This window comes from Pezoporus occidentalis, unplaced genomic scaffold (assembly GCF_034315485.1).
Source record: "Pezoporus occidentalis ecotype Australia unplaced genomic scaffold, CSIRO_AGI_Poc_V1 ctg229, whole genome shotgun sequence".
Taxonomy (NCBI): domain Eukaryota; kingdom Metazoa; phylum Chordata; class Aves; order Psittaciformes; family Psittacidae; genus Pezoporus; species Pezoporus occidentalis.
The window spans coordinates 1,299,214-1,314,353 of NW_026914169.1; the positions used below are offsets into that span (position 1 = coordinate 1,299,214).

The 15,140-nt window shown below is 49.9% G+C and overlaps 1 protein-coding gene across 6 annotated transcripts in view; it reads left to right on the forward strand.

Annotated features, from left to right (window-relative positions):
- The window catches only part of CPNE2 (copine 2), a 52,866-nt gene that overhangs the window by 33,116 nt on the left and 4,610 nt on the right, over positions 1-15,140 (forward strand). For all 6 annotated transcript variants that reach the window (XM_062621297.1, XM_062621298.1, XM_062621302.1 and 3 more), the window contains exons 7-14: positions 1,297-1,386; positions 1,624-1,722; positions 2,373-2,459; positions 3,164-3,223; positions 5,595-5,728; positions 6,500-6,554; positions 11,163-11,214; positions 12,425-12,558. In XM_062621297.1, the coding sequence (XP_062477281.1) occupies positions 1,297-1,386; positions 1,624-1,722; positions 2,373-2,459; positions 3,164-3,223; positions 5,595-5,728; positions 6,500-6,554; positions 11,163-11,214; positions 12,425-12,558 (711 nt within the window). The remainder of the gene's footprint in view (positions 1-1,296; positions 1,387-1,623; positions 1,723-2,372; positions 2,460-3,163; positions 3,224-5,594; positions 5,729-6,499; positions 6,555-11,162; positions 11,215-12,424; positions 12,559-15,140) is intronic.

Genomic DNA, 15,140 nt, shown 5'->3' on the forward strand with positions numbered 1-15,140 from the left:
GTTTTGAGGCTGGATATGAAGTAATAAGGTTCCCCATTCTTACAGCTTTTGGTGTGGAAATATAACCAGCTCTTGGTCTGATGCTGGTATTCCCTGTGCCATGATGGAGGTACCTGGCAGGGAAGGATCAGGGTGCTCATTACAGGTGGTATTGAAGCATCAGTGTGGATGCCCAGCTGGCTGCCATGCAATGGAGGTGCCAGATCCTTCTCCAAGCACTGCAGGGCATGGCTGGCAGCACAGGCACTATCTTGGAGTGCATGGGCTCCCTCTGCTCTTCCCAGCCTCCTGCAGGACGAATTTACATATTCTTGACTAAACTGTGCTTGCAGCATCAGGGTTTCTTTCACCTGGTCTCATATCAAAGCCTGTCTGTAAAACAAGATGCCTGTTTCAGGTCCTGTGTTGCTGTTTGCCTGCAGCACAGCCATGAACCTCTTCCATCTGTGCTGTTGCTGCTGCAGCTGCAAAGGTCCACAGTCCTCCAATCCCTGTGTTTGCCTTGCACACAGAAGGGTTAATCTGCCACCCATATCCAGCTTTCTAACACTCACATGAATCTCTCTTTTAAAGCACCACACCTTCATGAAACAGGGTCTTCACCTGCCTGCAGGCATCTCTAAGGTACATGGCATATTCCTGGAGCCTTCCAGTGTTTGCTTTGTTTCCACCAAGGAAACCTAAGCAAACAATTGTATTTTCTCAGGAAATGTTAAAAAGCTTCAATTAATATTTCTCCAGCTGAGGCAGCAGATGTTACTCAGATGAGGCAGGAGAGCTGGATGTGCCCAGGGCTGTTTGGCTTTCCTGGCTGGTTGCAGCATTCTGCTGCTCCATCTTCGTGGTGGTCAGACCCCAGATGGATATAGGCTGCCCTGCAATGCTGGGAGAGAGTAAGCAATGAGTAAGGTGCAAGCAGTGGGAAGCAGAGGGTGTAAATAGTAGCTCCTGGCCTTGGACTGGTGGGGTAATTGGTTGTGCCCATGCTCTGGGCTTGGTTGTTCCCATGCTACCCAGTCTGATGCAGCTGTTTTCTCATGCAGGTTTGTTTAATTGCCTTGGAGACATAATGTAAATGAATCTGTTGGAACTCACAAGTGCTACAGCCTGAGAAGGAGGGGGGATGCTGTGTCTAAGTTAGGAAGGCAAAAGAGGGCTGAGATGGAGCTTCTGCAGCTTGCTTGGCCTGCCCCACTGAGAACCTGGTCCAGGGTTGGAGACTTGTCCCTGCTTCGTGCCAGTCCCTCCCAGCAGATGTGTCTGTTGTAACAGCATCCCTTTGTTCCCACCCTGCAGGTGGTCAAGTACACGCTGGACCCCACCTGGAAGCCCTTCACTGTGCCTTTGGTGTCACTGTGCGATGGAGATGTGGAGAAGCTGATAAAGGTAAAGGGGGCTTTAATGGTGGTGGTCAGCCTCTGGGATTGATCATTAAACATCTAAAACCCCATGGCTGGTTTATTCAAAAACAAACAAACCAACCAAAGCAGAACAACCCCCAAACCTCGCAAAAACCCTACCCTTGTTTGAGGTCTTCAACAGGAAAGGTTGGGAACTTCAGCAGACCTCCTTGCAAGGGGTAGTGTCTGTGTCTGAGGCTGGTTTGTGCTCCCTTCACCCTAGGTGGTGTGTTACGACTATGACAGTGATGGAGGACATGACTTCATTGGGGAGTTTCAGATCTCAGTGGCCGGGATGTGCAAAGCCCAAGATGCCTTTCCAGTAAGTGCTGACACACTTTCAGGGAAGAACAAGGAATGAGCTCCTTGGAGCTGACGGTGGATTTCGGTACTAGCTCTGAGACCCTCAACCTGTTCTGAGAGGCCAAGTCCAGCCACCTTTCTCCTTCCACCCACATCATAAGTGACCAAGGCCACAGCTGTAGCTAAAGCATCTGGGCTAGAGAGAGAGCTAAGGCTGTCCTGGGCTCTGCTGAGATGTCTGAAGCAGTACCTGTGATTTGGGGGTACCCTGTGGCTTGGGGGCCTGAAGGTGACGTGATATGCTGCACTGGTTTTGTGGCCAAAGGTGTCCCCATCTTCCTCTTGAAGTTTTGGACAAAAGCCTTGGCAGAAGCCACCTGATTTGAAGGCATGTTGTGAAGACTCATGGATAAGCAGGTCTGCTGTCATTGCTAGGAGTACTGCCTGCCCTAATTATTCATGTGTTTGAACCACCCCATCCCCAGCAGGTTCTGTGCCTGCAATTCCATCATTAAATACCTGTAACTCACTCTGATTCTTTTCTGTCTCGTCAGCACTTTGAGAGGCATGGAGGGAGGGTGCCCTTGGGATGTGGCTGCTGGTGGAATCTGCAGTCCATAGCACAGACCAGCACCACTTTCACACGGGTGTCTGCCTCATGTGTTACAGCTTGAGATGGAGTGCATTAACCCCAAAAAGCAAAAGAAGAAAAAGAATTACAAGAACTCAGGGATCATAATTGTCAATTCCTGCAAAGTGAGTATGATGCTGTGATGTTTCTTTCTGCTCCTGTCTGGGCTTGGCTCTTCCTGAGCTCCCCCATTCCTTCTGCCTCCAGCACCCTTGCATTTACAAGTGCAGGTCCAGCAGAGCATGAATCAAAGTGTGATTTCCTTTCTGCCTGGGTATCTTGTCACTTGGAGCACCCAATGTATCAAATTCCTGGTGCCACCCTATGCTCAGGTAGGCACAGACCCAGGAGGAGGTGTTCAATATGGGCAACACCTGCACGAAGCCCAAACTTTGGGTGCTTACCAACTCCTCTGTGTCAGGTCAGGTGAGAGGGGTCTTTGTTCTGAGCTAAGATCTTGAAGTCAGCTTTTCCCACACCAGATCTGCAGGTGGCATGAGACTGTTTTGGCCGTGGGGAGAGGACTTTCCATTCATTTCACCATGACAGACACTTCCAGCTCTCAGTGACCTCTGTCTGGGCCTCCCAGCCCAGCTCTCACCCAACATACAGCCCTGCTTGGCCTCATATGGCTTGTGAACTGCCAAAACAGTGCCATGGGAGTCCCAGGTGGTTTTCCCATTGCTCTGACAAGTGGCTGAATGTCCCCAAAGGCCCAGCCTCACAGTGACACAGGCTTGGGCACTTTCTGTGGGTTTTCTGGTATTTTTTTGTTCTGCAATGGTGAAGATGCTGAGACACTCCTTGTTTTGGTTTGGTTTTCTTTCAGATAACCAGAGATTTCTCCTTTCTGGACTACATCCTGGGAGGCTGCCAGCTGATGTTTACTGTAAGCACTTTTGCTCCTCTCTGCCCAGTAATAGTAACACGTATCTAACAGTCAAAACCAGGGAGGGAGGTTCTGTATGAGATTTGGCGCCAGCTTGGGTGGCTTTTCATGGCAACAAGGAGCTGCCTTGTTTTGCTGTTAAACTGCATGGGTTTGGGGTGTTTGAGGGTCATTACTGTAATGCTCAGGTGTATCCAGTAGCCTGGAGGGAGCTGGCTAGACTCTGGCTGAAGGTCAGACTTACACAAAGACCCCCTGCCCCTTCTCAGAATGTTACCGGCTTTTCTCCCCATTGCAGGGGTTTTTATAGAAGCTTTCCTTATTTTGAAGCCAGCTGAGAGGCTTTGGGCTGTTAATGAGATGGTTTTCTGCATTTTTACTGCCATTTCCACCTTCTTTCAAGCTGGACCATAGCTTGTCAGGAGTAACTAACTGAGGACATTACAACCCTGAGCGAAACCACCACAACACAGAAGCGGGGTTTTCAATTTCTCCAAACTTTTCTGGTGCAGTATGCAGAGAGCTGTGAGCACGCACAGGATTTCAGTTTGTATTTTGTTGTTTCATCTAAAAACATGGTGGAGTGGGAGAGTAGGAGGAGAAGGAAGAGTTGTCATAGGAACAGGAGAGATTGGGAGAGCTTTTGTGCACTGTTCTGCCTCTGTGTGCTCAGGTTGTGGTGCTGGAGAGTGAAGAGAAAATCATTAACTTTGTTGTTAGCATAGAGCTCTTGTGTGAATTAGGCTTGAATAATGAAATCTCCCCACACCCCATCTAAAGATCTGCCGGTTACTGGAGGGCTTCTCCCCTGCCCAAGGCATCTTTGGTCCAAAACCCCGGGTGGGTTTGCGATGGGTGCAACACTTCAGAAACACTGGAGCTGGGAGGAGGCAGCTGCTGCACATGCTCCTGCTGCACATGCCCTCTGGAAAGGCAGCTGGTGTCCTCCTAAGCGTTGGGGAGAGAAGGGCTAAAGCCACAGAGGAGAGGAGCATTGTGTCCAGCCGCTTGCTTCGTGCTGCAGACAGCTGCATCCCTCTGGAACCTGTAGCCCCAGTGCTGCTCTTTATGCCATTGCTTGTCTGACTCCTCTGGGCCCCCTTATCATGCTTCCCTTTCCCTCTTGCTCTCCAGCCATGCTTGCGGTGGCTCAGCAGGAGCTTGGCTCACAGGCATGGGTGTTACAACATTTTTGGCAAAATTGTAAGGTTGTTTGATGAAGAAGTTGGGTTTTCATAGAATCATAGTTTGGGTTGGGAGAGAACTTTGAAGATCATCAGTCCAACTTGCCCTGCCACAGACAGAGACACCTTCCACTAGACCAGGTTGCTCCAAGCCCCTTCCAACCTGACCTTGAACACCACCAGAGATGAGGCAGCCGCAGCTCCTCTGGGCAACCTGTGCCAGCACCTCACTACACTCACTGAGCAAGTTTTCTCTTATCTCCAATCTAAACTTACCCTCTTCCAGTTTAAGACCATGTCCCCTTGTCCTGTCAAGCCTGTTTTATCAGCCAGCCTGGCACAGAGTGGTGGCATGTCCTGGGCTGTGACTATTTTCTTGCCCCAGCCAGGCCAAAGTCCTTTCTCATCGGGATCACAGTTCATCCTCTCCCATTACAGATACAGAGCAAAATCCCGTGTGAATCCCCTGAGCTCAATTTAGCCCCAGAGTTATTCTGGGTTTTGCATATTTGCTGAGCAAACAAGGTGAGCGCAGTTGCACCTCTCGCTTGCCTATTCCTGGCTCTTCCTTCCCAGTCATTTCAAATCAGGTGGTTCAGCATCTCCTCTGTTGACCAGATTTAACTGAATCTGGGATGGGTATTTCTACACGTCTTTAAATAGCAAGCCTAATTGAGGAGGGAGAAGGAGTGCCTTGCCAACAAAGTCCCCTGAGAGCTCAGTATACACTGGTCCTCAGGAAAGCCCAGTGAATTCCCCAGGGAAAGATGTGCTCAGGGTTGAGACTAGTTCATCAAAGACCTTGAGATCCAGATGCCCAGGTGGCCCTGACTTCTTTAGTGTCCATGGAGCTACTCAGTTCCCGAACTTAACGCATGGGAGATGGGCAACGAGGATCCTGAGCTGGAGATGGTATGGCCTGCTGCAGCAGCAGGGGCTGTTTCAGGACATGATTTGTGATGCTGGCTGGTGAAAAATGTAGGTGTAATAGTGAATGGCTTTGCCTAACTTAGTATTGAATCAGCTTTTTTTAGGGAAGGTGAAGAGCTGTTAAACTTTTTCAAGTTTGAGGTTTGGATCTTGATGGGGCTGTGTGTTGACCTCAAAGTCAATGAAGGCTTGGTTGCCAAGTCTGTGGTGATGTCTGCTAATGGAGGACGGGTCTGTGCTTCTTTCTTGTCCCCCAGGTTGGGATTGACTTCACAGCCTCCAATGGGAACGCTCGAGACCCCTCCTCTTTGCACTACATCAACCCCATGGGGACAAACGAATATTTGTCAGCTATCTGGGCTGTTGGCCAGATCATCCAGGACTATGACTCGTAAGCACCATGCCCCTCTGCCTCCTCCCCGTTTTGTGGATGTTTTCCTGACTTCCTGGGGGGCTGATGGGATGCAGCTATCTCGATGTCCCAGCTGCAAGGCTAGGATTAAATAGTACCTTAACTTTGAAAAGCTCCTTGGAGAAACTTTCCATATACATTGGGGTGCAGGAGGAGGACAGGGTAAGAACAAGGCTTCCCCTCTCCCCCCATCACTGCTGTTGAGAGAAAGGGTGCCTTAGAGAAGGTGGGGCATCCACTTGGTGCTTTCTTGGTGCAAAGGCAGATGCCCTCAGCTTGCTGGTATTTGCCTTGCTCCCCAGTCACCCTGTGGGTACAACACAGAAAAACATCTTCTTAGACATCAACAAAGAAGACAGAACAGGAATCTTGGTCTTGCCATAGTGGCGTCTGTGGACAAAATGGATAGTTAATTTTTGTTTTAAATCTCTAGGGTTACATGTCTACAAGAGATACAGGTGTTTGGGCAAGAGGATGCTCCTGATCCCTGTGGGTAATGAAGCAAAGCTGAGATCTTAGTTTTCTCTAAGGATCAAAAGCCAAAGGCAATCATATATTCTGTCTCTGTTCAGCTCCTGATTTTTTAAAGTCACTGTGTTCTGGGGGAAGGGAAAGCTGGCTCCTTCTCTAGCTGTCACTCACTGTAGCTGCATGTTGGGGAGCTGGTAGCATGGGGAGGCCATGGCAAGAGCTGTGCCAGCCTGCTTCCTGTGTGTGAATACACCCACTGTTTTGCTTCTTCTCTTTCAGAGACAAGATGTTTCCTGCTCTGGGATTCGGCGCCCAGCTCCCGCCAGACTGGAAGGTGAAGTGTGGCTAACTGGATGTCTGAGAGCGGTTTGTCCTGATATTGCCTGGGCAGAGCGGAGCTGGCTCGATCAGGGAAAAGCTGCCGGGCAGAGCAGGAATGGGCAGATGCGGAATTTCAACTGGTGGAGAGTGAGATGTGACAGTGTGGGTGGACCTTGAGGTGGGGATGGGGTACGGGCAGCCTATTCCTCTCTTCTAAGCTGGTATGAAAGCAGCAGCTCCCTGGCATTAATGGGCAGAGTCAGGCATTGATTCATTTTCCTGGCAAGAGGCAGGAACAAGACCAGCCAGGGGAATAGGCCACTGGATGAATGTGTCCAATGGTGGCAAAGCCTGGAAGGGGTGTGGGATCTAGTTAGCCTTGACATGATGCAGCCCCCAGAGCCAGCAAGAACTGGAGCAGAGGAATTTTCCCCAAAACCACCATGACCTTTTTTTGGGGATTAGGCACCAAAGGAGTTAAAGACACCCTTGTCCTGCAAGGGCCTGAGTTGGAGCATCCTGCTCCTCAGGTGGGCAGGTACTGCTTTGCCTGTTGGGGAGCATGTTCTCCTGGCTGAGAACATGTGCTGGGACACCCCTGTCATTCATTACTGGCTGGGTCTTTTGTCTGCTCTTTGCTCATGCCCTTAATGTGCATTTTCTTTCTGCTTGTTGTTTTTGAGAAGTTCCCAGCTTCGTTCTGGGGTTCAGTCTCAGTGAGCCTGCTGTGTTCTTTGGGAGGGGAGCTCTGCTCTGGGCTGAGAACAGTGGTCACGTTAAGTCACCGAGCTGGGGATATCCTGCCTGCTCTGGCTTTGCACTTTTCTCTGCTTTCACAGCAGCCAAAATTCATGTGACTCAAGTGGGAGCTCTTGCTGTTTGCTAGCCACAGGAGGAGACCCCTCCATGTGCACTTTGGAGCTGATTCATCCTCCTTGGCCGGCAAATGTCTCTGGTCTGTCATTTCACAGCTTTCAATGGGAAAATCTTGGTAAGCAGCTTCCAAGGACTTACAGCCATCAGGGATGTATTAGCTGAGGAGAGAAATAGCAATGGAAAGCATAGTGGGGATGGAAGGGGTACAGTGGCTTGGGCTGCTGAGGGAATGGGTGAATAATCACAGTGAGCATCCTGCTGTGCTGCCTCTGTGTGTGGGTCAGTGCCCATGGGAAAGGCATTGCTGGGTTGGAAGTACCCCTTACTGCAAGGCTGGAGGTGGTACTGGGATGAGGATGCTGGCTAGGGCCTGTGGGGCAGAGGGATGCTTCTCCTCTTCTCCCGCTGTGTCTGCCTCTTGCAGCCTGCCACAGAAATGTTTTGGGCTGCTCCCATAGGCCTGGGGATACTCCGTAAGCACTACCAGGAAAAACACCTCCTTTTCCCCCAGAATGATGTCTAAGCCCATGTAAGCTCCAGCAGAGAGCAGCTCTCCCTCCCCACGTGCTTGGCCTGTGCCTAAAGGTCACCCACCCAAATGCCCAGAGTGACCCATCTGTTGCATCAGGTTAGCAGTGGAGGCATCTCCAGTGCATCATCCTGCACCACTCCAGCCTGGAGCTTCAGCCCTGCCCAGCTCACCTAGCATCACTGCCCAATTCCCTTGTTTGGTTTTTTGATCACAAAGCTCATTGAGTAGTTTCAAAGCCAAAGCAGTCACTGAAATCCATGCCCTGTGTTACAGCGGGCAGGAGGTGTTACAGTGGGCAGATGGCGGGGAGCAGCGTGGCCGATGCTGCTCCCCAGGGGCATGACAGGGGGTGGCTGTTGTACCCACAAACCTGAGTGAAACAGAAAAGATGATTAAGAGCAGTATAAATCACATGTTGCCATGGCTCCCCCAATGCTTCCCAGGCACTCATCGCAGCAAGATGTTTTGCGCACAAAGTCTCATTGGAAATGTCAAAGAACATCTTGCCGTGTGTCAGCTCTATAGAGAGCCTCAAGCAGTTTCCCAGCAAAGGAACAGGAGAGGGAAGCAGATGAGTTTTGGTTTCTGGGGGATGAGCAAAGGCAAGGCAGCAGTGGAGAGGGTGATGGTTAACATTGGAACCCCACCGGTCACCCCAGGTTTGGGAGATGGGGTTGACCAAAGTGAGCTGTTGTCTTTGCCAATGTGCCATCCTCAAGGCTTTGCCTCCATTTGCTTTTTATATATATATATAAGGAAACTGAGTCACAGGAGGGGTGGGATCACTACGGGAAGTGGCAGACAACCCTCTGCAGTGTCAGTTCTCTGGCATAGGCTCTGGTTGTGTGTCTGCAAGACACATCACTAATTCCTGATGGTAAAGGATGGAGCTACGGCTGTCTCCATCCTTCAGAGGAAGAAAGCACAGGGTGGCTGCAGGTGAACGTCTTACCCTTTGGGGTGGTTTGAAAGAGTTTCTCCCTGTGAGTTACTGGTGAATGTGATACCTGCAGGTGCTCCAAATCCATTTGCCTACACAGAAACTGTTTTTCAAAGTATGAGCTGGATAGGGAACAAGATCACTTTTTTACTTTTTTTTTTCATTTTCTTCATTATTTTGAAGCCCTCCTGTTGAGTTTTCCAACAGATATATATATATAATCTGTAAAAACTCCATAGGAGGTTTTGAAACACTTCTGCAGGGGGTCTGCTGTGTAGACAGTGAGGAGCGCAGCTCCAAACCATTTTGTTGCAGCTTAAAAGAAAGAGAAACCCCTCTTTTGCAGTGCAAAGCATGAAAATATTTTTGCTTGCCTCATCTATAAATACTCCTATGGCAGAATTTTGAATACAAAATTGAGCCCTTTACAACTGAAAACCAAGAGATTGGAATTTGGATATTTTGCCAAAATTGAGGCTGCTACAAGAAAGGGTGTATGCAAAACACAGTCACATATTTCAGACTCCATCTTTTCTCTAACCCAGGGTTACTGGTGGCTGGGAGTGTTACTGGTTGTGCTTAACAGGCATGGGGAGACCCAAGCAGGCTGTTGACGTCCGCCGGGCCGACAGCTAAGCAGCTCCGCAGCATGGGGAGGAATTCTGGTTGACCTACTTTTGTTTTGATGCTGTTTCCCACCCTACAGCCTCTTGCAAAAATAATTTCTGCTGCTGTCGACACAATGCCCGGTATAATTGGAAAGTCTGAATCAGATGAATGCTGCTATTGAAGTCTCAGGCGGACTTCTGCTTCCATGGCGCCTTAAAGGACAGTCATTTTGCCAGTGTTATGAATACGCATGTCCCCAGCTGCTCCCCTGGCTGAGAAGCTCAGCAAACCTCCACCCTTCTGAGAGGGAGAAATATCCTTGTTTTGTAACTTTGGCACAGACAGTGTGGGAGCTTTTTGTTTCAGAGCCCTCGAGCTGGTGGCCTGAAAGCCTAGATTGTCCCCTTCAACCTTCAGACGTTCTGGGAGAGGCAGTTGCGCATCCTTGGTTCTCCTTAGAGTCCGTTTGCTTCTTACGGTGCCTAAACTGAAGGTAGCAGAGTGAGGAATGCCCAACCCCCCCCAGGTCTGATGGTTGTTCCCCAAGCAAGCTGTTGACCCAAGCCAACACTGGCGAGATTCATACGGAAGGGCAGGAGCCTTGACCCTCTCTTGCACCCAGGCCATTGAGCTGCCCTGCCTTTGCTGGCAGAGAGGGGTTCAAATCAACTGTTGACCAGCATTTTGTGGTTTCTGTCTGCAGGTTCTTCCCATGGAAGCAGCTGAGGGAGGTGTTGTGATTACAGCCAGCACTGCTGTTTGGTTTTGCTGGATGGGTTAGTGCAATGCGCTGCAGATCAGGGTGTGCAAGGCTACTTGCTGGTGCCGGTGTCCCACAGGGCATCCTCATGAGAGCATCTCCTTCAGCCTGAAAGAAGGTGGTAGAAGGATTTTGAACCTACCTTGGAGGCCAATGAAAACCAGCCCAGATTGTGCTGGCACTTGCCGTCCATCACACCCAAGCATTTACGTCACCTCTGCTGTGCTGCCTTTCACACTCATGCAGACCCAGATGATGAAGATAATCATCTGCTGGCCTTGCCATGATGATTATGCCATGGATTTGCCATGATGATTTGCCATGATAGCTGGCATGCCAGATCAGGTCTTCAACCCATTTTGCTCTGTGCCTGCATCCCTTCTGCTGCATCAGACCACTTGCAGAGAACTGGGGAACTGGGATGCTGCCAGAACTGGGCCTCCCTGTGATGTTAATTGAGTTTTATCCCTTTATAACCTGCAATAAGATGAAGTAATTCCTCCTAGTGATTGGTGAGAAGGCCCAGCTGGCTGAGAACATCCCTTCTGCATGTTTTCCCTCTAGGCAGCCAGTAGGAAGCCACATGGGCAAACCTGCTTTGATAGCTGTAGAAGAATGCATGATGTAATAATTTCAGGTGGCTCCTGATGGGGGGATTAAGGAACCAGTTCATCCTCAAACACTGATCAACCCTGACCACATTCATATTTGCTGCTACTTCCTGCTTGGGTGGCAAAGGGCTCTAAGTGTTACTGACCCAGAAAGATGGACTGTAACATCTGTGACCATGGGGTCCTGCCCCAAGGAAGCACTAGGCCCAAACCAGCTTTGCAGCACCACCTAAACTGATAGTGAGCAACCTGCTCTTCACTCCATGTTAATTTAGGCCTTTTCTTCTCCACAGGTATCCCATGAATTTGCCATTAACTTCAATCCCACAAACCCATTCTGTTCAGGTAAGCATCTTTAAAAATCCTTAGATACCTTCAGTGTCTTCTGTCTTTCCTTCTGCATTTGCATTTCTTTGTAACACCTTGGACATTTTTCAAGGTGCATTCAGACAGGAATTGACAGTGAAGCAGAGCACATACTAAGGGTGTGCTCAGAGGAAAGCAGAGAAAATTTGGAGGTGTGTAGGAATGCTCAGCGTAAAATGCAACTGGGTTCAGGCAGCATAAAATCATCCTTCATTATGATGTCTGTTGTGTTCTACCAGCCGTCTTCTCCTCCAGCAAGCCTGCAAGAAACTAGGCATTTTTAGCAGATGGGGAATTCAAACCTAATGCTTCATTTAGCAACTGGGGGCTAGTCTCAGTCATGGCTGAAGAACTGCTCAGATCCTAAGTGGTTAGGGGCCACCATGGACTCCTAAAGTCATCTGGTTTGACCTACCCCAACAAAATGGGGGCTCAGGCAGCCCCCAAACCTTGCTGGCTCGCCAGTTCATGGAAGCTGGCTGTGAACATCTGCTCTTCTGCTGCCTTGGCTTTGTTCAGCTCCTCTCCAGTAGCTGTAAAGAATTCACTGGATGTGATTTGTTGCAGGAATTATGGGATGCAGAAGACACGTGCAACTCTTAGCTGTGTCAGGTCCTTCCCAAAGGACTGGCTGTCAGCTGGTTAATTGTGGAATTGGTCATTTCTGAACTACACACTATGCATCCTTCCAGGAGAGCAGCCATTTACCTTGTTCTGGTGTGGCAGAAACAAAAGGGTCTCTGCCCTCTGCTCCCAACACAGTCTGGGAGCTCAGAGGGTGCTTGCGGGATTGTTTTGCCTCTCTCCACAACCTCAGCCCCACATCTGTCTGGGTTTTGGCTCTGCTCAGAGACCAGGAGTTGCTTTTCTGTTTGCTATTCCTCTTTGTCTGATGCTGATTTCTGTGGAACCCCAAGGAAAGCTTTCTTTGGCTGTAGGCACCATGAGAACACTCTTACCTCAGAACTCAGAAGGTCTGAGGACCTACTACAAAGTAACTAAGAAGCAAAGCCCTGATATTAGGAAATTTGAGTTGAAGTGGATAAAACCTGTGGATCTGGATGGGCAGGAGGGGAATAGGTCTGACTTCAGCTCCCATGACAGTATTAGCTCATGAAGCCTAATTGGACTTGTGGTGGGCCTGAACTGTGCTGAGCTGTAATGCTTGGTTTTTCTGCTTTCCCTGAAGGTGTGGAGGGCATTGTCCAAGCATACTCGGCCTGTCTGCCCCACATCCGCTTCTATGGACCCACCAACTTCTCCCCTATCGTCAACCACGTGGCTCGCTTTGCGTCTCAGGCCACCCAACAAGAAGCTGCATCTGTAAGTCTGTCAGATCCCATAAGGCAATGGCAATCCCCATGGCTTTGGGCAGGGCAATGCAAAGCCTTTCATATCTTTCAGGAATGGTGAAAAAGTGATTGATTTCTCCCTAATTCTGACAGGGAAGGGCTGCAAGCCCCCCCTGGAATGGCTGAGTGATGGGTATTGAACAGGTCAGTATGGAGTGGAGTCAGGGACATGAGACTGTCCTGGGAAGGGCACCTCAGAGGAGCTTGAGGACTGTGATGGTTCAAAGAGGGAAAGGCTGTATTTGTGGCAGACTATTCACCACTGCACCAGTGTGAGCTCAGGCTCAGGAGTCCCTGCCATGTGCTGGGCAGTACATGGCAGGAAACAGGAAGGACAGCTTTGTTCTTTCCTAATTTTTTTCTTAAAACATCTTCTGAGCTCCAAGGGGCTTTGTTCTAAAGAGACATCCTCTGTACTTATGGATGGACTAATAGTCCTCAGGAGCATGGTTCTTCCTTTCAAAACAGCTCCTGAATGCTGCAGGACTGTCCTGGTGCAGGATGGACCAGACAGTCAGGGCTGGGGGGTGAGCCTGGCACAAGAATGGTGATGCTGCTGCCCTGGCACATATGGAAAACATGAGCCACAGGGAAGAGGCTGAGCATGACTTCAAACCTTTGGCTTATTTTCCTTGGACAACAAATAGCTGGAGGAAGATCTCTCTGGGGGTGCACGTCCAGCCCTGCAAACAACGGGAGTGAGCAAGCCTGAGCCATGGTGTAAACCATGATGCTTCTGACATGGCTGATGGCCAAATTCAAACCAGAAAACCTTTCTGCTACTCCCCTTTGAAGAGTTTTTTATATTTAAGGGGGAATTGCTGAAAACCACAGGGAGGCTCAATTTGATCCTTGCTTTTTTACGCCACTTGGACAAGTGGTAGTGGGCTCAGGGCCAGGCTTGAGGTTTTTCCAGGCTCTCCAGCCTCACAGCAGTCCTGGAACTCCCTGTTAATAAGTCCATCTGAGCATTCACATCTGTATATCAAAAATCTTCTAGTCAGCCCTGGGGCCCTGTGCAGCCATGCTCAGTCATGCTGGGTCACGTGGGAGCCAGAACCAGCCTGGTATTGGAGGAGCAAGCTGGTGGTGAAGGGGTGCTGGGATGCCCTTGTGTGCTGGGAGCTGCAGCCGGTGGTCCAGCCTTGCTGGAGGTGGCTGGGGTGTCCTCTTAGGGGTACAAAGATGCTGCAAGGGCTGGAGCAGCTCTGCTCTGGAGACAGGCTGAGAGAGCTGGGCTGGTTCAGCCTGGAGAAGAGAAGGCTCCTTAAAGGGAGACCTTAGAGCAGCTCCAGTGCCTAAAGGGGATACAAAAGAGGGGCTTTGGACAAGGGCCTGTAGGGACAGGATGAGGGAGAATGGCTTTAACCTGACAGAGGGGAGACTGAGATGAGATCTTAGGCAGAAGTTCTTCCCTGTGAGGATGCTGAGGCCCTGGCACAGGTTGCCCAGAGAAGCTGTGGCTGCCCCATCTCTGGCAGTGTTCAAGACCAGGGTGGACGGGGCTTGGAGCAACCTGGTCTAGTGGAAGGTGTCCCTGCCCATGGCAGGCGGTTGGAACTGGATGAGCTTTAACGTCCCTGTCAGCCCAAAACATTCTGTGAGTCTATGATTCTATGAAGACAGTAAGATGAAGCTTACTTGGGTCTCTGTGGCAGCAGGCTGCCTATGAAGGACACCAAGTCTGGTCCCTGGGTTTAGATGGCCAAAAGCAGCTCAGCTTGAGCATCAGCATGTGTGTGGCAGGAGCTGCCTCAGGGTAGAAGCTTCTCTGATTCCTGCCTGGAACAGAGCTGGATCACACCTGAAACCTCCTCTTGGATATTTTCCAAGAGGATATTTTCTAGCCTTCTCTTGAACTCTGTTACTCTTCCCAGCTGCGGGCACAAGGAAATACTGAATTTGGTTTAATTCAGCAAAAATCCATGTCGCTTTTGGGTTTTTTTGTTGCCTGTCTTGGCATCAGTGGGGGAGGGAGAAGCCCACGGGCTCCGTGCTGAGCAAAGGCACTAATCGTATGCAAATTGCACCCCTCCGCTGGCACTAATAGTTTGATCAAGGGAGATTTTAAATAACAGGCACTGGTAGTGCCAGCAGAGGCAAGCCTCCGGTGACTCCTTAGGGTTTTATGGAAGCACAAAGTGTTACTGATGAGTAACTCCCCTGGGGTCGTCTTCTCTTCGGTCTCATCTTCAACACGTGCAGCAAAGACCCCCTGATGCTGCTGGCTACGGTGGCTGCCGAGACCTGCCTTCCTCTTCTTTCCACTCTTGCTTGTTCCCAGCACTTCAAATAGAACCAAAGAACCTTGTCGTTTTACCATGGCAACACACATCACAAACACAGGAGCTGTCTGCTCATAAGGGATGGCAGTACTAAAACATGTCAGTGTTGGGGGGGAGAGGCAGAGGGATTACACACAATTTCACTCTCAGGGAAGGATTAATAAACTCCCAGGAATTAAAATACCTTTCCAGCAGGGTCACTGCATTCAAACCTCCTCTTTTCTTACTGCATGCTGTTTAATGCTGCTTAATCCCTTCAAGTCCTGCT